The 22,066-nt window shown below is 46.5% G+C and overlaps 1 protein-coding gene across 1 annotated transcript in view; it reads left to right on the top strand.

The window, feature by feature from the left end:
* CHAF1A (chromatin assembly factor 1 subunit A) overlaps positions 1-21,474 on the top strand; it is a 45,040-nt gene extending 23,566 nt beyond the window's left edge. Inside the window, 11 exon segments of the mRNA XM_070744285.1 lie at positions 1,415-1,641; positions 5,875-6,046; positions 7,462-7,542; positions 11,181-11,198; positions 11,201-11,275; positions 12,880-12,998; positions 13,000-13,106; positions 13,109-13,138; positions 16,526-17,019; positions 19,252-19,360; positions 21,313-21,474. Coding sequence (XP_070600386.1) covers positions 1,415-1,641; positions 5,875-6,046; positions 7,462-7,542; positions 11,181-11,198; positions 11,201-11,275; positions 12,880-12,998; positions 13,000-13,106; positions 13,109-13,138; positions 16,526-17,019; positions 19,252-19,360; positions 21,313-21,383 — 1,503 coding nt within the window. The 3' untranslated portion in view covers positions 21,384-21,474.
* Positions 21,475-22,066: the final 592 nt, after the last annotated feature.

Below are 22,066 nucleotides of genomic sequence, written 5' to 3'. Positions count from 1 at the left end.
ATTTGTATATTTGTATACCTTTATGTGTATTTGTATACATTGATGTATATATGCCGCTCTGAGTTGCCTCGAGAAGGGCGGCATAGAAATCTAATAAATAAATAATATTTATGCACACAAAAACTATTTGTACTTTCCCTGGGTAATACCATAAAATACTGTAGTTTTCATAGTATAAGAAGCACCTTAGTTTTGGGGGAGAAAAATAGGGGGAAAATCTGCCTACCAGGTTTTGTGTCTTTCTTTTGGAAAGTTAGGCAGCAGAAGTTTATTTCTTGCTCTTCAACTGAGTCTGAATATGCTAGTGTCCTTAGTCTGGCCAGTTACAGCACATTATTATTTTTAATTTTTATTATTATTATTATTATTATTATTATTATTATTATTATTATTATTTATTAGATTTCTATGCCGCCCCTCTCCATAGACTCGGGGCAGCTCACAAAAGTAATAAAAACAATATAATAGTGGAACAAATCTAATATTAAAAAACATATAAAACCCTATTATTATTTTAAAAACCAAACAGCACATTCATACCAAACATAAAACAAAGTATAAAAAAGCCTGGGGGAAAGGTGTCTCAACTCCCCCATGCCTGCTGGTATAAGTGAGTCTTGAGTAGTTTACGAAAGACAAGGAGGGTGGGGGCAGTTCTAATCTCCTGGGGGGAGTTGGTTCCAGAGGGCCGTGGCCGCCACAGAGAAGGCTCTTACCCTGGGGCCCACCAAACGACATTGTTTAGTCGACGGGACCCGGAGAAGGCCAACTCTGTGGGACCTTATCGGCCACTGGGATTCGTGCGGTAGCAGGCGGTTCCGGAGGTACTCTGATCCAATGCCATGTAGGGCTTTAAAGGTCATGACCAAAACTTTGAATTGTGACCGGAAACCAATCGGCAGCCAATGCAAGCCTGGGGGGAAAAAACTTCGGAGGGAGTAGCAATGAAAACAAGCCTGCAAAGACTTAGGATGGGAAAAAACCCTACTTCTGAGGAAGTAGCAATGAAAAAATCCTGCAAGCCAGGAAGATCCTTTGCACCTTTGTTAGACTTGTGGACTTCTGGGAGTTGAAGTCTTCAAACCTGTGGACAAACTTGTGGACTTCTGGGAGTTGAAGTCTTCAAACTTGTGGACAAACTTGTGGACTTCTGGGAGTTGAAGTCCACAAGTCTTAAAGTTGCCAAGTTTGAAGACCTCTGTGTTAGAACTTGCAGTTAAAAAATAACATAACATGGCTGTGATGTGGTGCTTCATTGGTTTGGACTTCAAGCAACCAAACGCTGGCCTCAGAATGGCAATCTACATATATTTTTTTAAGTGTGTGGTTTTTCTGGCCTTCAAGGGGGAAACTTCCATTGTACGTTGTGTTCCAAAGGGGAACCACATAATAAAGCCGTCCTCTTTCTTTTCAGACACTGGCAGGCTGGTGTGGGAAGTTTGCTCCCTTTGAGATCAAGGAGAACATGGTCCTTGCTCCCCTTTGCCGGGTGCCCTTCGACCAGGAGCTCTCTGATCAAATGGACCGCTCCGTGGAGGAGCAGGGCTGCGAGACTTCTTTCCTGGAAGAGCTGAAGGGCCGGGATGCTAGAAAATCGGAGCCTACCCTCGTCTGTAGCCCCAGCGATGATGAAATTAATAGGTTAGTTACTCTTTTTTGGAAAGGAGGACAGATGTAGCTTCAGCAAAACACTTTGCGTCAGTACCAAGTTGGGTTACAATACATATTAACTATCAATGTATGTTTAAGTGATATATCTTTAAGAGAAGTGTGCCTGTTGGCCACAAGAGGGAGCTAACAGAGTTCCTGTTTGGGAGACTATTGTTGATATTTACATAGAGACATAAGATTGACAGCAGAAAAAGACCTCATGGTCCATCTAGTCTTTACTGTGTGTATAGAGCGGGGTGCTCATGTATCTGGTTTGTATTTGATATTTGGCATTGTATTTGTGATTTGGATTGTGTAGAGATTATTGTCCTATATAATATACAGTATATATACTATATACCAGCGTTTCCCAACCGGTGTGCCATGGCACACTAGTGTGCCGCAAGACACAGCCAGTGTACCGCAGAGCTCCTAGGGAAGCTCCAGCTGGGCGGGGCGCTGCGGGTGCCGGGGCGGGCTTTCCCGAAACGGACGGAGAATGCCCTCTCTCGCAGCCCCCTGGCTGGGAGCGCTTTCGCTGCGAGAGAGGGCTTTCTCCGTCCATTTCGGGAATGCCCGCCCCACCCCTCTCTCGCGCGTGCCGCTCCCCTTTTCTCTCAGCCCTCCCTGGCTTCGCTTCTCAATCCCTCCCTCCTTCCGTCTTTCCTTCCCCTCGGCCGTTCTGTCTGGGGGTCTCCCGCTCTTCCCTTCCCTGCCTCCCAGGCTTTGCCTTCACCACCCCCACCCCCTTTTTGGTTGGCAAGGAGTCCTTTGCCGCATCCTGCAGTTCGCACTCGGTTCGAGGCTGCTTTCCCTGGCTGCGCTCTTTCTTTCTCTCTCTCTCTCTCCCTCCCGTGAGCCGGGGGAAGGGAAAAAAACAAACAAAAACTTCTTGCAACGGGCCCGCGCGCGCTCGTGCCCGCGCTCGTCCCTTCAGCAGCGAGGGAGGGAAGTCAGAGGGCGAGGGAGCGAGCGAGCGCTCTTGTCCTCGGTGCCCTCTGCAGCCTGCCTTCCTTCTTCTTTGCCGCCGCTGAGGGACGGAGAGAAGGATAGAAAGGAAAGAGGGAGGGAGGAAAGAGGGAGGGAGAGATAGAAAGAAAATAGATAGAAAGGAAAGAGGGAGGGAGAGATAGAAAGGAAAGAGGGAGGGAGAGATAGAAAGGAAAGAGGGAGGGAGGAAAGAGGGAGGGAGAGATAGAAAGGAAAGAGGGAGGGAGAGATAGAAAGGAAAGAGGGAGGGAGGAAAGAGGGAGGGAGAGATAGAAAGAAAGAAAATAGATAGAAAGGAAAGAGGGAGGGAGAGATAGAAAGGAAAGAGGGAGGGAGGGAGAGATAGAAAGGAAAGAGGGAGGGAGAGATACAATGGAAAGAGGGAGGGAGAGATAGAAAGAAAATAGATAGAAAGGAAAGAGGGAGGGAGAGATACAATGGAAAGAGGGAGGGAGGAAAGAGGGAGAAATAGAGTGAAATGGAGGAAGAGATATTTTTTTTGTCCAAACTTTTCTTTAGCCCCCACCCCCAGCCCGAGAGAGAGAGAAAGAGAGACATAGCAAGAGAGAGAGAGAAAGAGATAGCAAGAGAGAGAGAGAGAAAGAGATAGAAAGAGAGGGAGAGAGAAAGAAAGAGACATAGCAAGAGAGGGAGAGAAAGAGAAAGAGATAGAATGAAAGAGAGATAGCAAGAGAGGCAGAGAGAGAGCAAGGGAGAGAGAAAGACATAGAGGGAGGGAAGGAGGGAGAGAGAAAGAGAGCAAAAAAGAGAGGAAGAAAGAAAGAGGGATGGAGAGAGAGAAAGAAGGGAAAGAAGGAAGAGAGAGAGAGAAAGAGGGAGGGAGAAATAGAGTGAAATGGAGGAAGAGGGGTTTTTTTTGTCCAAACTTTTCTTTAGCCCCCCCGCGCGTGCCCCCGTCCCCCCGTTCAGTGTTCCCCAGGATTTTGAAAATATGAATAATGTGCCGCGGCTCAAAAAAGGTTGGGAAACACTGCTATATACACTGCAAAAAAATTAAGGGAACATTCAAAGAACACATCCTAGATCTGAATGAATGAAATATTCTCATTGAATACTTTGTCCTGTATAAAGTTAAATGTGCTGACAACAAAATGAAATTGATTGTCAATCAGTGTTGCTTCCTAAGTGGACAGTTTGATTTCACAGACCTTTGATTTACTTGGAGTGATATTCTGCTTCTTGACAAACAAACAAACACCTCTGGGACAGCCATGACATGGATGACTGAGAACCTCCATAGGCCATTTGTGGAAATATACTGCTCAAAAAAATAAAGGGAACACTTAAACCACATAATATAACTCCAAGTCAATCAAACTTCTGTGGAATCGAACTGTCCATTTAGGGAGCAACACCGATTGACAATCAATTTCACGTGCTGTTGTGTAGCCTCAACTTTGCACAGCAAAGTATTCAGTGAGAATATTTCATTCATTCAGATCTGGGATGTGTAATTTGAGTGTTCCCTTGATTTTTTTTGAGCAGTATATATTCACCTGATGTTGAGAATACACTGCGTAGATCGCTCGGGTGCGAGGACTCATTTCAAAATGTCGCCCCCTTACTCGACTTTTGAGCTTCAGCTTGTCTTGGCTGCAAGCACACTCGCTGTGCACTCACAACTCTGTTAGAGGGTGTGCTGTTGTGATCCCATAACCCTTAGTCATCCTGCCCAGATGTTTTCATGGCAGGGGGCCTCTGGCATTTCTATGCATCCAGCATAGAAACCTCCCTCCCCCTCACTGCTTCATCTCCCCCCTTTTCCCCATTCCTCTTTGATGTAGTGTGGTTTGCAGCACACACATTTCCTTAACTTTCACTCACTCTTTTTATCTTTGACATAATTCACCAGTTCAATTTTAATTGAAGCTTTTCTATGGAAGTGGTTAAAGGTCCTTTTTTTTGGTCCATCCCTGCATAAGATGTAATTTTCTCTAATATCTTAACATTAGAACTTAAAAATAAGGAAGATTTTTAAATTTTAAATTGTATTTTACAATTTATTTATTTATTTGTTTGTTAGTTTGTTTGTTTTGTCCAATACATACAGAAGAGAATAGACATGAAATAATATATATAAAGAAAATATATAAAAATAGAGGAGAAAATATATGAAAGGAAGAAAATATATATGATAAGTGAGAGAAAAGAAAGACAATTGGACAGGGGACGAAAGGCACACTAGTGCACTTATGTACGCCCCTTACTGACCTCTTAGGAACCTGGAGAGGTCAGTCGTGGATAGTCTAAGGGAGAAATTGTTGGGATTTATTTTACTGCTGGTTAGAGAAAAGGTCAAACTGACACAGTATATGAAATTAACAAATATAAAGAGTAATTACCTGGTGGAAATGTTCAATGGAAATATGGAGATTTAAGATTATCTATACAAATTAAGACTTACTTTTTAAAGGATATATATATATATCCTTTAAAAGGAGGCAGCTCAGGTCTCGCTGTGTTCGCCCTAGAACAGGGACAGAAACACCAGCCTGAAGATGACGAGTGGGACCTCGTCGAAACGTCGCCAGAAATTTCCAAATCCTACACGGGAAGAAACCCAAATATACCAAGACCGTCATATATATATATATGTGTGTGTGTGTGTGTGTGTGTGTGTGTGTATATATATATATATACACACACACACACACACACATACATATATGTTTTTGTAGATTTTCACGGGTACAGGTATGACGGTTTTGGTATTCTTATGTTCTGCAACACGTGCATTTACTCTATATATATGTAGATTGTTCTGGGTTCGGGTTTTGCCCCGTGTAATATTTTGAGTGTCTATGCGACGTTTCAGTGAAATCACATTCACCATCATCAGGCTGAAGTTTCAAGCTTCGTGCTGCTGTAAATATGGAATGTTTGCAACTGCCATTTCTTCCTTATATATAGTGTTGGGGGACAGGCAACAGAATGTGTACATAGAACCCTCATACAGATTTGCCTCACACTCGTCCATTTTTTCTTTTTTTAAATGTTTATGTTTTGTATTGTTTGTTGTATTTAAATAAAATTTATAATAATAATAAAAAAGATTATCCTAGTGCTAATTAGGAACTTCATTCCAATGGAGATCAAGGAAGACTTTCAGCCCCCTTCATCCCACCTTCCTCCCCCCCCCTCCCCCCCGTGTCTTGCAACCTCAGTGGCTGATACCAAAGACTGAGCGCCTTATTTTTATTTTTGGTTCAACAGCGATGTGGTGGTCATCGTGAGTAGCAGCCAGGCTCAAGACGTGCCCGAAAGGAAGAGATTTGGCAGAATGAAACTCCTGCAGTTCTGTGAGAATCACCGCCCTGCCTACTGGGGCACATGGAACAAGAAGACCTCTGCAATAAGGCCCAGGAACCCTTGGGCCAAAGACACGGTAAGCTGAGAACCTTAATTCACCTGTCTTCTTCAAAGATGTTGAAAGGCCGCCGAAACAGAATGTTATAAAGCATAGGAGAAGTGTTATGAATGTTTAGAGAAGAATAAGGAAAGAGTAAATGAGGAAGGTGTAGGAGTTGAAATGAAGTAACAAATAAATGAAACCACCAGTGTTGGAGCATTTACAACTTCTGGAGGCAAGCTGTTCCACTGATTAATTGTTCTAACTGTCAGGAAATTTCTCCTTAGCTCCAGGTTGCTTCTCTCCTTGATTAGTTTCCATCCATTGCTTCTTGTCCTGCCCTCAAGTGCTTAGGGGAATAGGTTGACCTCCACCTCTTCTTTGTGGCAGCCCCTCAAGTATTGGAATTCAGCGACCTCTAGGTTCCTTCTTAGTTCTAGGGTTCCGTGTTTCTATTTTGCCATTAATATGGACAATTCCATCTGTCCATCCATTACCCTGCGGGGGGAACTACTGACCCCCTCAGAGAGGGTTCGCAACTTGGGCGTCCTCCTCGATCCACAGCTGACATTGGAACATCATCTTTCGGCTGTGGCAAGGGGGGCGTTTGCCCAGGTTCGCCTGGTGCACCAGTTGCGGCCCTATTTGGACAGGGAGTCGTTGCTCACAGTCACTCATGCCCTCATCACCTCGAGGTTCGATTACTGCAACGCTCTCTACATGGGGCTACCTTTGAAAAGTGTTCGGAAACTTCAGACCGTGCAGAACGCAGCCGCAAGAGCCATCGTGGGGCTTCCAAGATTCGCCCACATTTCTTCAACACTCCGTGGCTTGCATTGGCTGCCGATCGGTTTCCGGTCACAATTCAAAGTGTTGGTCATGACCTTTAAAGCCCTACATGGCAATGGACCAGATTACCTCCGGAACCGCCTGCTACCGCACGAATCCCAGCAACTCCCACAGAGTTGGCCTTCTCCGGGTCCCGTCGACTAAACAATGTCGTTTGGCGGGCCCCAGGGGAAGAGCCTTCTCTGTGGCGGCCCCGGCCCTCTGGAACAAACTCCCCCCGGAGATTAGAACTGCTCCCACCCTCCCTGTCTTTCATAAACTACTCAAGACTCATTTATACCGCCAGGCATGGGGGAGTTGAGATAGCTCTTCCCCCTAGGCCATTACAAGTTATGCATGGTATGTTTGTGTGTATGTTTGGTTTTATAATAGGGGTTTTTAGTTATTTTTTATTATTGGATTGTACATGTTGTGTTTATTATTGTTGTTAGCTGCCCCGAGTCTACGGAGAGGGGCGGCATACAAATCCAATAAATAATAATAATTATTGTTGTTGTTGTTGTTGTTGTTTGAAATCAGTGTCTCTCCCCACCCACCCCATTGCACCGTCCTTCTGGAAGCTGCCTTACTTAGCTTGCCTGGTCTTGCTTCTTTCCCTGCAGAAGCTCCTGGACTACGAAGTTGAGAGCGATGAAGAGTGGGAGGAGGAGGAACCGGGGGAGTCCCTCTCTCACAGCGAAGGGGTAAGAGACTAAGCCTTTTCCCCGAAGCAGCAGCGTGCTTCTCCTTCAATGACAAAACCCTTGGGAAGACCATGCAGTGATTGAAATGTTGCAGGAAACATCTGGAATCAGGCATGGAATTGGTCGCCATATACCCTCATCTTCTGGGAGAAGACGGTTGGAATAGTGTTTAACAGAAATAGACAGAAAGGGTTTTTTCCCCCCTTATATTAAATTGTGTCCAATTATGAGAGATTGCCTCCACAATTTTCTTAATTAGGTTTTTCAGAAGTGCTTTGCCATTGCCTCCCCCCTAGGGCTGACAGAAACTGACTGGTCATCCAGTCGGTTTTGTGTCTGAAGCAGGACTAAAACTCACAGTCTCCTGCTTTCTTGCTAGAGGCCTTAACTCCCACACCTAACTGGCTCCTCCAGCAGGATTAATCTTGACCTGACATTGTTCTGCCGGGCTCTCTGGTAGAAGCCTCCTGAAAATTCACGGGTACAAATTTCAGACACACACACATTTGAAAATTCAAAACAATGTCCTTTATCCCAAAATTCAAAAGAAACAAAGCACCCTTTTTGTATTGCAAAGAGCACTCCCCCTCAAAACAACCTTGTCGGCTTTACAAGTCCCTTAATCAGTCCTTAAGTACTTAGCTAGTAGCTGTGAAGAAACGTCACAGCCCTCCTTCTTCCTACGAGGTGAAACACACACACACTTTACTCTGCTTTGGTGCCAAAGGCGTGAAAAATCCACAAACAAAGTTCAGACACAGCGAGACACGGTCCTGAAGAACAACGATCAGATAATCTTCCACAACAGCCAAGCCAGCACGCTGCTATTTATATCAGCAGCTCTAATTGCTGGAGCCCCACCCAAACACAGGTGGCCCCTCTTATCTCCTGTAATATGTCCTCAATTGGTCTCTTCGATGCATAAGTCTGCGCCTGCGTGGGTCTAACACTTCCTCATCCGAATCGACCGAAGATAATGGAGATTGGCTTCCTGGGCTGTGTGCCAAGCCCCCCTCTTCCAAGCCACCTCCAACTTCTTCGTCTGAGGACACTGCACTACCTGACTCTGCCGGCAACAAAACAGGCCTAGGACATGTTGACATTTCCCCTGCCTCCACCTCCACATTCCCTGGGGCAGGAGCTGGTCCAGAGCCTACCACAACAGACATCATGATCCAGATGTCTGGGGGTGAAAAGCACCCTATAGATGGGTGGTTGCAATGAAAGTCCTTCTTGTGAGTCAAACCAGTTCTGACTTGTGACTTCTTCCAACTGCTGCGGCCCCATAATTGGAATCTATCTTTGCCCTTTGAGTTCTGATATGCCCGAAGGCTGGGAGGGGGGCAGGTGGGGAGGAGAGAAGGGGAAATTTATCCCTAAATGTGAGAGATGCAGTTCTTTCAGAAATGGCACATACCCCAAGACCTGCTTTTTTTTCAGTATCATGTCTACAGTTTTTAATTATAAAACGTGAAAGCAAATACAGTGATACCTTGTCTTACAAACTTAATTGGTTCCGGGATGAGGTTCTTAAGGTGAAACGTTTGTAAGATGAAACCATGTTTCCCATAGGAATCGATGGAAAAGCGATTAATGCGTGCAAGCCCCAAATTCACCCCTTTTGCCAGCCGAAGTGCCCGTTTTTGCACTGCTGGGATTCCCCTGAGGCTCCCCTCCATGGGAAACCCCACCTCCAGACCTCTGTGTTTTTGCAATGCTGCAGGGAAATCCCAGCAGGGGAATCCCAGCATCGCAAAAACGGGTGTTTTGCTGGCAACGGAAGTCCGGAGGTGGGGTTTCCCAGCGAAGGGAGCATCAGTGAAATCGTAGCATCACAAAAACACCAAAGTCCTCGAAACCCCTTCTCCGGACCTCTGTGTTTTTGCAATGCTGGGATATCCCTGAGGCTCCCCTCGCTGGGAAGCACCACCTTCGGACTTCCGTTGCCAGCGAAGCGCCCGTTTTTGTGCTGCTGGGATTCCCCTGTTGGAATTCCCCTGCAGCATCACAAAAGCACGGAAGTCCGGAGGTGGGGTTTCCCATGGAGGGGAGCCTCAGGGAAATCCCAGCAGTGCAAAAACGGGCGCTTCGCTGGCAACGGAAGTCCGGAGGCGGGGCATCCCAGCAGCGGCGGTGGGTTTGTAAGGTGAAAATAGTTTGTAAGAAGAGGCAAAAAAATCTTAAACCCTGGGTTTGTATCTCGAAAAGTTTGTATGACGAGGCGTTTGTAAGATGAGTTATCACTGTATTAGGGAAAATAAGGGAGGGAAAGAGGAAAATAAAAGTGTAGAGAAGAAAGGGGGAAAGGCATGGAGTTCTAACTCTCTTTGGTGCAGTAAAATAAGGTAATGGCATCAAATCTCAACTTTTTACTTTTCCATAATAATATAAACTAGCCATTTCTACTACAACAACCCTATTGCATTGGCAAAACCCAAAAAGTTTCATTTCCGCTCCCATCTCAAACACAAAGTCCAGAAGCTGTTTCCAATTAGAAATGAAAGTACCCTATTTTTGAAGTCTAAGACACACCTTAGTTTTGGGGGGAGGAAAATTGGGGGTAGGAATCTGCCTACCAGGTATTCCTCTGGCTAGCGTCCTTAGTCTGGTCAGCTTCAGCACATTATTTTATCCCCTAGTTAGGGCTGAAAAAAATCTTCTTTGGAGAGAGTAGCAATGAAATCAAGCGTGCAAACACTTAGGGCTGAAAAAAAACTTTGGGAAGAGTAGCAATTAAAAAATCTTGCAAGCTGTACCTCGTTAGAGCTGAAAAAACCTTTTTCAGAGGGAGTAGCAATGAAAACAAGCTGTGAAGAGCCAGAAAGATTGTTAGCACCTCGTTAGGGCTGGAAAAAATAGCTTTGAACAAGCTACATTCGGAGTATAAAATGCACCTATATTTTCAGCCTCTTTTAGAAAGAGGGGAGGTACAGTGGTAAGAACGCCTCTACTTACAAACTTTTATAGATAAGAACCGAGTGTTCAAGATTTTTTTGCCTCTTCTCAAGAACCATTTTGCACTTAAAACCGGAGCCTCTGAAAATGTAACCGGAAAAAGCAGGGCTAAGACTCCATGAGGCCTCTCTAGGAATCTCCTGGGAGGAAACAGGGCCAGAAAAGGGGGGGGAAGCCTCTGTGGTTCCTCTAGGAATCTCCTGGGAGGAAACAGGGCCTCCACCCTCCCTGTGGTTTCCCCAATCTCACACATTATTTGCTTTTACATTGATTCCTATGGGAAAAACTGCTTCTTCTTACAAACTTTTCTACTTAAGAACCTGGTCACGGAACGAATTAAGTTCGTAAGTAGAGGCACCACTGTATACTCTGAAAAATACAGTTGTGGGTTTGGTTTTTTTGTCTTTGATCAAAACAGTCAATTTTGCTATCTCTGCTAACTCCATCAACTTTCGCAGTCACTCGTCCATTGTGGGGATGAAAATGTCCTTCCATTTTTGTGCATAATCTTGTAGAACATATAAAAATACCCACAAACGTCTTGGCACAACTGAGAATGGCCTTTCCTCCCCAACCAGCCCCTTTTTTTTTTTTTTTTAAGATCTGCCACTGAAGTTGTTCTTAGAAGGAAGATAAATTTCCAAAGCTGCCTTGTAATCTCTCCCTGTTTGTTTGTCAATCAGGATGAGGAAGAAGATGGTAGGAAGAGGACGAAGATGATGACGACGGCTTTTTTGTTCCCCATGGATACCTTTCAGAGGATGAAGGCGTGACTGAAGTAAGCTCCAAAGGGGAAGTGTGTTTTCCTAAGGCCAGGAGGCTGGGAAAATGACCTAGGCAGTAGATGTTGATCTACCTCAGCTGGTAGTCCTAGATTTACGACTACAGTTGCTAAGAGCAGTGGAAGTGATGTGCTGGTGCCTGGAGGCTGTTGGGGTCTGGATGGGTGTCAACAGACTCAAACTCAACCGGATAAGACAGAGTGGCTGTGGGTTTTGCCTGCCAAGGACAATCCCATCTGACCATCCATAACCCTGGGGGGGGGAATCATTGACCCCCTCAGAGAGGGTACGCAACTTGGGCGTTCCTCCTTGATCCACAGCTCACATTAGAGAAACATCTTTCAGCTGTGGTGAGGGGGACGTTTGCCCAGGTTCGCCTGGTGCACCAGTTGCGGCCCTACATGGACTGCTCACAGTCACTCATGCCCTCATCACCTCGAGGCTCGACTACTGTAACGCTCTCTACATGGGGCTACCTTTGGAAAAGTGTTTGGAAACTTCGATTGTGCAGAATGCAGCTGCGAGAGCAATCATGGCTTCCCTAAATATGCCCATGTCACACCAACACTCCGCAGTCTACATTGGTTGCCGATCAGTTTCCAGTCACAATTCAAAGTGTTGGTTATGACCTATAAAGCCCTTCATGGCACTGGACCAGATTATCTCAGGGACCGCCTTCTGCCGCACGAATCCCAGCGACCATCTTAGATCCCACAGTGGGCCTTCTCCAGGTCCTGTCAACTAAACAATGTCTGCGGAGAGGGGCGGCATACAAATCCAATAAATAAATGAATAGATGGATGGATGGATGGAGAGACGAGAGAGAGAACTTGTTAAGTGAGTTTTGCCCCTAATTTTACAACTCGGCGATTTCTGTGGGCCAGATCTCTCTATCTCATACTTTCTTGAAGTATTTTGTGTTCTAAGTGGTTAGAGTACAGTATTGCAGGCTACTTCTAACTGCTGGGCTGCCTGCAATTTGACAGTTCGAATCTCACTAGGCTCAATGTTGACACAGCCTTCCATCCTTCTGAAGGGGGTTAAATGAGGACCCAGATTGTTGGGGGCAAGAGACTGACTCTGTAAACCACTTAGAGAGGGCTGCAAAAGCATTGTGAAGTGGTCTATAAGTCTAAGGGCTATTATTATTATTATTATTATTTGGATTTGTATGCCACCCCTTTCCGCAGACTCAGGGTGGCTAACAACAATGATAAAAAGCAACATGTAACAATCCAATTAATAAAACAACTAAAAACCCTTATTATAAAACCAAACATACACACAAACATACCATGCATAACTTGTAATGCCTCGGGGGAAGGAATATCTCAACTCCCCCATGCCTGGCGACAAAGGTGGGTCTTGAGTAGTTTACGAAAGACAGGGAGGGTGGGGGAAGTTCTAATCTCCGGGGGGAGTTGGTTCCAGAGGGCCGGGGCCGCCACAGAGAAGGCTCTTCCCCTGGGGCCCGCCAAACGGCATTGTTTAGTCGATGGGACCTGGAGAAGGCCAACTCTGTGGGACCTTATTGGTCGCTGGGATTCGTGCGGTAGCAGGCTATTGTTAACTTCATCTCCCCCCCTCCCTCCTTATCCAGGAATGTGATCCCGAAAACTACAAAGCCCGCCAGAAGCTGAAAGCCAAGGAGTGGGACGAGCTGATTACCAAGGGGAAGAGATTCCGCGTCTTGCAGCCGGTGAAGATTGGTTGCATTTGGGGAAAGCGAGCAGAACGGGGCCGTCACGACGGCAGAAATGGGAATCCTCCAGCAATTTTCAGCTTCCCTCCTGGATTCCGGCTTTGGCGAGGAAGATTTGATAGAGAAGAGCACAAAAAGAAAACAAAGGACCAGCAAAGTAAGCGGCGGGTGGCGGGAGCAAAAAGAACCAGGGTCCCCTTCCCAGAACAAGGGTCTTTCCTGGGATGTGGAGTGAATGGATGAAGCGTCATTCATTTTGGTTTCTTACGTTGAGGATTTACTTTTTGACGTCAAAGAGAAGGTCTAAAGTAGCAATCAGTTTTATAATACAGTAGTCCCTCGCTATACCGCGCTTCACCTACTGCGGCTTCACTTCATCGCGGGTTTCTGAGGAAGTCGATCGGCAGATTTAAACAGCCCGCCGAACTCGATCGGCAGGTTTAAAAAAATAAAAATAAATCTAAAATTGTAAATACTGTATTTAAATACTGCATCTAAAATAAATACTGTGTGGGAAGGGTTTATAAACACTTAAAACAATGAAAACTTACCAAACAATTACAATATAAATACTTAAATAAGTACTATCAGTCGATAAATTCCCCATCGCGGATTTCACCTATCGCGGCGAGGTCTGGAACGTAACACCAGCGATAGGTGAGGGACTACTGTACAGGTAGTCTTCGACTTACAACCTCTGTTGAGCCCAAAGTTTCTATTGCTAAACAAGGTACAGTGGTACCCTCGGTTTTCGAACGCTTCTCAGTTCGAACAATTCGGTATTCGACCAGGAAATTCAAGAAACTTTTGCCCTAAAATCCGAACAAATATTTGGAACTCGAACACTCGAGAGAGCTGAAGGCAGAAGCCGGCAAGCTACAGAGAGAGAGAGACAGACACATGGGGACAGAAGCAGGCAAGCTACAGAGAGAGAGAGACAGACACATGGGGACAGAAGCAGGCAAGCTTCACAGAGAGAGACAGACACATGGGGACAGAAGCAGGCAAGCTACAGAGAGAGAGAGACAGACACATGGGGGACAGAAGCAGGCAAGCTACACAGAGAGAGAGACAGACACATGGGGACAGAAGCAGGCAAGCTACACAGAGAGAGAGACAGACACATGGGGACAGAAGCAGGCAAGCTACACAGAGAGAGAGACAGACACATGGGGACAGAAGCAGGCAAGCTACAGAGAGAGAGAGACAGACACATGGGGACAGAAGCAGGCAAGCTACAGAGAGAGAGAGACAGACACATGGGGACAGAAGCAGGCAAGCTACACAGAGAGAGACAGACACATGGGGACAGAAGCAGGCAAGCTACACAGAGAGAGAGAGACAGACACATGGGGACAGAAGCAGGCAAGCTACAGAGAGAGAGAGACAGACACATGGGGACAGAAGCAGGCAAGCTACAGAGAGAGAGAGACAGACACATGGGGACAGAAGCAGGCAAGCTACACAGAGAGAGACAGACACATGGGGACAGAAGCAGGCAAGCTACACAGAGAGAGAGACAGACACATGGGGACAGAAGCAGGCAAGCTACAGAGAGAGAGACAGACACATGGGGACAGAAGCAGGCAAGCTACAGAGAGAGAGAGACAGACACATGGGGACAGAAACAGGCAAGCTACAGAGAGAGAGACAGACACATGGGGACAGAAGCAGGCAAGCTACACAGAGAGAGACAGACACATGGGGACAGAAGCAGGCAAGCTACACAGAGAGAGAGACAGACACATGGGGACAGAAGCAGGCAAGCTAGAGGGAGAGACAACTGCAGAGGGGGAATTTATTTTAAATTGTTTCGGTTCTCAACCAAATCGGTTCTCAACCACACTTCCAAAACGAATTGTGGTCGAGGACTGAGGTACCACTGTAATTGTTAAGTGAATTCTGCCCTCTTTTACATCCTTTGTGGCCATAATTGTTAAGGGAATCTCTGCAGTTGTCGAAGTTGGGAACAGGGTTGCTAAGTGAATCAACTTCTTCCCGTTTGCTTGCCACTTGTCTGAAATGATATAGCAGTGATGGTGAACATTTTTCCACCCCGGGGCGCCAAAAGAGAATGTGTACGTGCTATCACGTCTATGGGTGCCCACACCCATAATTCAATGCCTGGGGAGGGCAAAAACAGCTTCCCCTACCCCTCTGAAGGCCAGAAATGGCCTGTCTGTTCTGGGTCCTATTCTTTTTAATATGTTTGTGAGTGACATAGGGGAAGGTTTGGTAGGGAAGGTTTCCCTATTTGCCGATGACTCTAAAGTGTGCAATAGGGTTGATATTCCTGGAGGCGTCTGTAATATGGTAAATGATTTAGCTTTACTAGATAAATGGTCAAAGCAATGGAAACTGCAGTTTAATGTTTCCAAATGTAAAATAATGCACTTGGGGAAAAGGAATCCTCAATCTGAGTATTGCATTGGCAGTTCTGTGTTAGCAAAAACTTCAGAAGAGAAGGATTTAGGGGCAGTGATTTCTGACAGTCTCAAAATGGGTGAACAGTGGAGTCAGGCGGTAGGGAAAGCAAGTAGGATGCTTGGCTGCATAGCTAGAGGTATAACAAGCAGGAAGAGGGAGATTGTGATCCCGCTATATAGAGTGCTGGTGAGACCCCATTTGGAATAATACTGTGTTCAGTTCTGGAGACCTCACCTACAAAAAGATATTGACAAAATTGAACGGGTCCAAAGACGGGCTACAAGAATGGTGGAAGGTCTTAAGCATAAAACGTATCAGGAAAGACTTCATGAACTCAATCTGTATAGTCTGGAGGACAGAAGGAAAAGGGGGGACATGATTGAAACATTTAAATATGATAAGGGGTTAAATAAGGTCCAGGAGGGAAGTGTTTTTAATAGGCAAGTGAACACAAGAACAAGGGGGTATAATCTGAAGCTAGTTGGGGGGAAGATCAAAAGCAACATGAGAAAATATTATTTTACTGAAAGAGTAGTAGATGCTTGGAACAAACTTCCAGCAGACATGGTAGATAAATCCACAGTAACTGAATTTAAACATGCCTGGGATAAACATATATCCATCCTAAGATAAAATACAGAAAATAGTATAAGGGCAGACTAGATGGACCATGAGGTCTTTTTCTGCCGTCAGTCGTCTATGTTTCTATGTTTCTAGTGGCCCCAGTAGGCTCTTTTTTCACTCTTCCCAGGCTCCAAACGCTTCCCTGGAGCTGGGGGAGGGTAAAAATGTCCTCCCCATCCCCCCCCGGATGCTCTCTGGAAGCCAAAACCGCCCCCCCAGAGCCTCTGTGTGAGCCAAAAATCAGCTGGCTGGCACAAACAGGCATGTTGGAGCTGAGCTAGGGCAACGGCTCGTGTGCCAGCAGATATGGCTCCACGTGCCACCTGTGGCACCTGTGCCATAGGTTCACCATCACTGCTCTATAGGATCTCCTGCTTGAGCACGGGGGGTTGGACTAGAAGACCTCCAGGGTCCCTTCTGGTGACCTCTGTTGTTCCACCAGCCAGAGATGTCCTCAGTGTAACTTAAGGTCCTGCTTTTCTCCCCCTTGTAGTTCTGGCCCAGCTTCTCCCTCTACTTCACGGCAACGTGAATGGAAGCAAGATAATTATTCATGAGTTCCAGGAATGCTGTCGCTTGGCGTTACTCTCAGACCCCAACGGCCCGGCCTCCTCCCTGGGCAGCGGAGACGCCAGCCCCAAAGTCTCCCAACAAGGCCAGGCTCTGCCGTCCTGCGAGAACGCCGTTCCTTCCAAGGCCCGGCTGAAGAGGATCATCTCCGAGAATTCCGTCTACGAGAAGAGGCCCGAGTATCGGATGTGCTGGTACGTGCACTCCGAGGTCCTGGAGAACTTTGGCCAGGAGCATCTGCCCGTGCCCTGTCAGTGGAACTACGTCACCCAGCTGCCATCCGTGGCCAAGGAAGAAGCGGCGGGCACTCTGCAGGGAGGCCCGGCGACCCAGACCCCCCCGGTCTCCGCAAAACGGAAGTCAACACAGAGCATGTCAATAACCAAGTTCATGAGGAGACCTGCGGGCACCGAGCAGGTAAGCATGGGCTTCTAGGAACTCCCCATCCCCCACTGGTTATTAGCAAGCTGTGCCACCCTCGTCCTTTGCTTCGTGTTTTGTTTACCGACTGGTGGAAATTCTGGCTCTCCAATTCCAGAAGGTCTGTCTAATTTACATCGGACTGTGATGCAGAGCCCTCTCTGTAGACATGCATGCCTTTGGCAGCTGCTCCTCTGGGTTCCGTCGCATGCATGCACAGCAGCCAACTGGCCTTCACACAACGACCAGCTGGCCAGCAGGTACATGTGCCAGAACATAGAAAAGGGGTGTGAAACTCAGAATAACAGAGTTGGAAGGGACCTTGGAGGTCTTCTAGTCCAACCCCCTGCTTAAGCAGGAAACCCTACATACACCACCTCAGACAAATGCTTATCCATCATCTTCTTTAAAACTTCCAGTGTTGGAGCATTCACAATTTCTGGAGGCAAGCGGTTCCACAGGAAATTTCTCCTTAGTTTTAAGTTACTTCTCTCCTTGTTTAGTTTCCACCCATTGCTTCCTGTTCTACCGCCTGGTGCTTTGGAGAATAGCTTGACTCCCTCTTCTTTGTGGCAACCCCTGAGATACTGGAAGGCTGCTATCCTGTCTCCCCTGGTCCTTCTCTTCATTCAACTAGACAGGCCCAGTTTATTTATTTATTTATTATTTAGATTTGTATGCCGCCCCTCTCCGAAGATTTCCTGCAACTGTTCTTCATATGTTTTAGCCTCCAGTCCCCTAATCATCTTTGTCACTCTTATGCTGCCAACATCTTTTTTGTAATCTGGTGACCAAAACTGAATGCAGAATTCCAGGTGCGGCCTTGCCAAGGCCTTATAAAGTAGTATTAACACTTCGCTCAATTTCATTGAAGGCCGCATCAGGGTTGTGTTTGACTTCGAGGGACCAGGGTGGGTGAGGCCATGGTGGGCATGGCCAGCTTGACATCACTCATGTCAGAGGGCGCCTGTGGTGTCCAAGCAGTCTGCCAGTGAAAATAATAATAATAATAATAATAATAATTTATTAGGTTTGTATGCCGCCCCTCTCCGGAGACTCTGAGCAGCTCACAACAATCATAACAATATACAAATCCAATAGAGTAATACCTCATCTTACAAACTTAATTGGTTCCGGGAGGAGGTTCGTAAGGCGAAAAGTTAGTAAGACGAAATAATGTTTCCCATAGGAAACAATGTAAAATCAATTAATGCATACAAGCAAAAAAAAAAAAAATTTTCCACGTTTCGGCAGGCCAGGAAGGACGTCTTTGTGACGTCAAAGCTCCACCCATGGAATTCCCTATTGGGATTCCCCACCTCTGTTTGAGCCTCTCGACCGGCCGACAGCTCTGCGGCTCTTCTGGCAAGGTGACAGCCGGGCGGTTGGGCTTCTCGGCAGCCTCCCGAACCCAAACGCTGAACCCGAACTTTTGCCGAACGTCCGGGTTTAGCGTTCAGGTGGCGGGTTCGTAAGGCGAAAAATGTTTGTAAGAAGAGACAAAAATTTTCCGAACCCCAAGTTTGTATCTCGAAAAGTTTGTATGACGGGTTCGTATCACGAGGTACTACTGTGTTTATAAAGAAACAAAATATTTAAAAAGCCCTTCATTAAGAACCATTCAATACAATCATACCATTCATAAAACTATATGTGCTCAGAGTATCTCAGTTACCCCATCCCTTGCGGCAAAGGTGGGTCTTAAGTTACTTGCGAAAGGCAAGTCTACGGAGAGGGGCGGCATACAAATCTAATAAATAAATAAATAAGGAGTGGGGGGGGGGGGCGTTCTAATCTCCAGGGGGAGTTGATTCCAGAAATGGGCTCCCGAGTTCCCTTTTTGGCTGCGATGGCCTCCTGCCCCCCTCTGCAGGTGAAAACGGAGCTCTGTTTTTGCTGGCAGAGGCACTGGGGGTCCAGTGCTTCGCTGTTTCCAGGGTGCCCCCTCCCCAGGTCAGATATAAGGACCCTATGGACCAGACCTGGTCTGAGGGCCTTGTGTTGGACATCCCTGCTGTAAAGTCATGACAGTCATCAAATAGGTCATTGTAAGACCCGGTCCAATTTTGCAATCTACTTTGGGCGCAAAAAACTAATCCAGCTTTGCTTTGGAGTAACCACTGGGCATTATAGTAGAGTATATTTTCGCTAACAATGGACTCGAGAGTCGTTCCTTCCCAAGTTGGGAGGGCTGACACCAATGTTTGACCCGCCTCTCTTTTCTTCAAGGCGGAAATGACGGAGATGGATGGATTTCAGGCAGACACCGAGGAAGAAGACGACGACGAATGCATCATCATAGACGTACAGCCAAGCCAAGGCAAGCTGGCTAATTCAGGTAGATCCTTGCTTGTTCAAAGTCCCACGGCCGGAGGGGTGGGGGAAACCAAGTTGGCTAAACATCCATGTTGCATGAAGACAATTCCATCAGACCCAAGTAAGTTGAGAAAGACCTTTGGCCCAAACTAGTTGACACTCTCTGCCAGTCCCAGAACAATAACTTGTATAAACCCAGCAATGCCAGTTTGGTGTGGTGGTTGAAAAGCACAGGGCCTAGAAACCAGGAGGCTGCGAGTTCTCTTCCTGCCTTAGGGATGAAGCAATTACCTGACCTTGGACCACTCCCCCTCTCTCTCTCTCAGCCCCCGAAAGCAGGACAAGGGCAAAGCCACTACCCCGAACGTCTAGATCAGTGTTTCCCAAGCTTGGCAACTTGAAGATATTTGGACTTCAACTCCCAGAATTCCCCAGCCAGCGAATGCTGGCTGGGGAATTCTGGGAGTTGAAGTCCAAATATCTTCAAGTTGCCAAGCTTGGGAAACACTGCACTAAAAGAATGCAAATGACTACTTGTCTTCAAGGTGCATAAATCCTTCCGTTCCCCACCATCCAGTTTCTACATTTCTGGGAGTTGAAGTCCAAATATCAAGTTAGTTGGGGGAAAGATCAAAAGCAACATGAGAAAATATTATTTGACTGAAAGGGTAGTAGATCCTTGGAACAAACTTCCAGCAGACGTGGTTGGTAAATCCACAGTCACTGAATGTAAACATGCCTCTGGGATAAACATAGATCCATCCTAAGATAAAATACAGGAAATAGTCTAAGGGCAGACGAGATGGACCATGAGGTCTTTTTCTGCCTTCAGTCTTCTATGTTTCTAAGTTGCCAAGGTTGGGAAACACTGGTCTAGCAGAATAGAAGCCGCATTCTCTCTCTCACGTTGACCTCCCCATATGTATATTTGGGTTTTCCCATTTCCACAGCAGGTGCTCTGGCAAAGGTGCCGGGCTTCCCCCTCTTGTGCCTTACAGAAATGGGGAACCATTGTTTTGAGTGCAACAGACTCAAACTCAACCCGGATAAGACGGAGTGGCTGTGGGTTCTGCCTCCCAAGGACAATCCCACCTGTCCATCCATAACCCTGGGGGGGGGGGGGGGAATTACTGACCCCCTCAGAGAGGGTCTGCAACTTGGGCGTCCTCCTCGATCCACAGCTCACATTAGAAAAACATATTTCAGCTGTGGCAAGGTGGGCGTTTGCCCAGTTTCGCCTGGTGCACCAGTTGTGGCCCTATCTGGACCGGGAGTCATTGCTCACAGTCACTCATGCCCTCATCACCTCGAGGCTCGACTACTGTAACGCTCTCTACATGGGGCTACCTTTGAAAAGTGTTCAGAAACTTCAGATCGTGCAGAATGCAGCTGCAAGAGCAATCATGGGCTTTCCCAAATATGCCCATGTTACACCAACACTCCGCAGTCTGCATTGGTTGCCGATCAGTTTCCGGTCACAATTCAAAGTGTTGGTTATGACCTATAAAGCCCTTCATGGCATCAGACCAGAATACCTCCGGGACCGCCTTCTGCTGCATGAATCCCAGCGACCAATTAGGTCCCACAGAGTGGATCTTCTCTGGGTCCCGTCGACTAAACAATGCCGTTTGGCGGGGCCCAGGGGAATAGCCTTCTCTGTGGTGGCCCCGACTCTCTGGAACCAGCTCCCCCCAGAGATTAGAATTGCCCCCACCCTCCTTGCCTTTCGTAAACTCCTTAAAACCCACCTCTGCCGTCAGGCATGGGGGAACTGAGATAACTTTCCCACTATATTGTTTATGTATGGTAGGTTGTGTGCATGTTTTAAAATTATGGTTTTTTAGTTTAAATTATTAGATTTGTATTACATATTGTTTTGCCACTATTGTTGTGAGCTGCCCCAAGTCTATGAAGAGGGTTGGCATACAAATTTAATAAATAATAATAATAATAATAACTGTTGTGTCTTTTCAGCACCCGAACACAGGACCTCCGAAGCAGAAGCAGCCCCTGCAGCTGTCAGCAACCTCCCTAAGACCTTTTGATATACACGTCCCTATTCTCCCCTCTCCCCTCTCCCCCTTTTGTACGTATGTAGAATTCTTTTAGCTTATTGTAAAACCCCTGTGTACCTTTCTTTGTGTGTGTGTGTGTACGAGATACTTGAACATACTGTGTTCCTTGTAAAGAGAAGACAGCACTTTGTTCGGCTCCAAACTGGTGGAAGCTTAAGACACATATTGTTTAGAAGGGAGGGCGGGGGGGTGGGTTGGAGGGGGCAGTGTAGGTGAATAAAACATAAGGCATATAATCTCTTCTAATAAAAGCATTATGGAATTTTTTGATGGGCTCTGCAGGTGGTGCTGTGATTATTTTTTCACCAGGAGTGTTTTAAACTTCGAGTTTATTATAGTTGTTCACATGAAATCTAACACAGAGATGCTGACTGAGCTTGGCTGTTCTCTTGAATGACCCAAGTAGGTAACATCATCAGTGCTTGAAGGGTGTGTGGGGTTTGCTCTCTCTGTTTATAAACATAAGAACCTAAGAAGAGCCATGCTGAATCGGGCCAAAGTCCATCGAGTCCAGCATTCTGTGGCCCACAGTGGCCCACCAATTGTCCTTAGGGGGATCTTGAGTAGAAAGAGAAGGCAAGACCCTCCCTTTCCCTTGACCCCCAAAAAATGGTACTCAAGGGAACCCTGCCTGCCTCAACCAACAGAGGCAG

The sequence above is a fragment of the Erythrolamprus reginae genome, chromosome 1, assembly GCF_031021105.1.
Source record: "Erythrolamprus reginae isolate rEryReg1 chromosome 1, rEryReg1.hap1, whole genome shotgun sequence".
Taxonomy (NCBI): Eukaryota; Metazoa; Chordata; class Lepidosauria; order Squamata; family Dipsadidae; genus Erythrolamprus; species Erythrolamprus reginae.
Note: the sequence above shows the minus strand (reverse complement) of the source record. Positions and strands in the feature narration are given on the sequence as shown.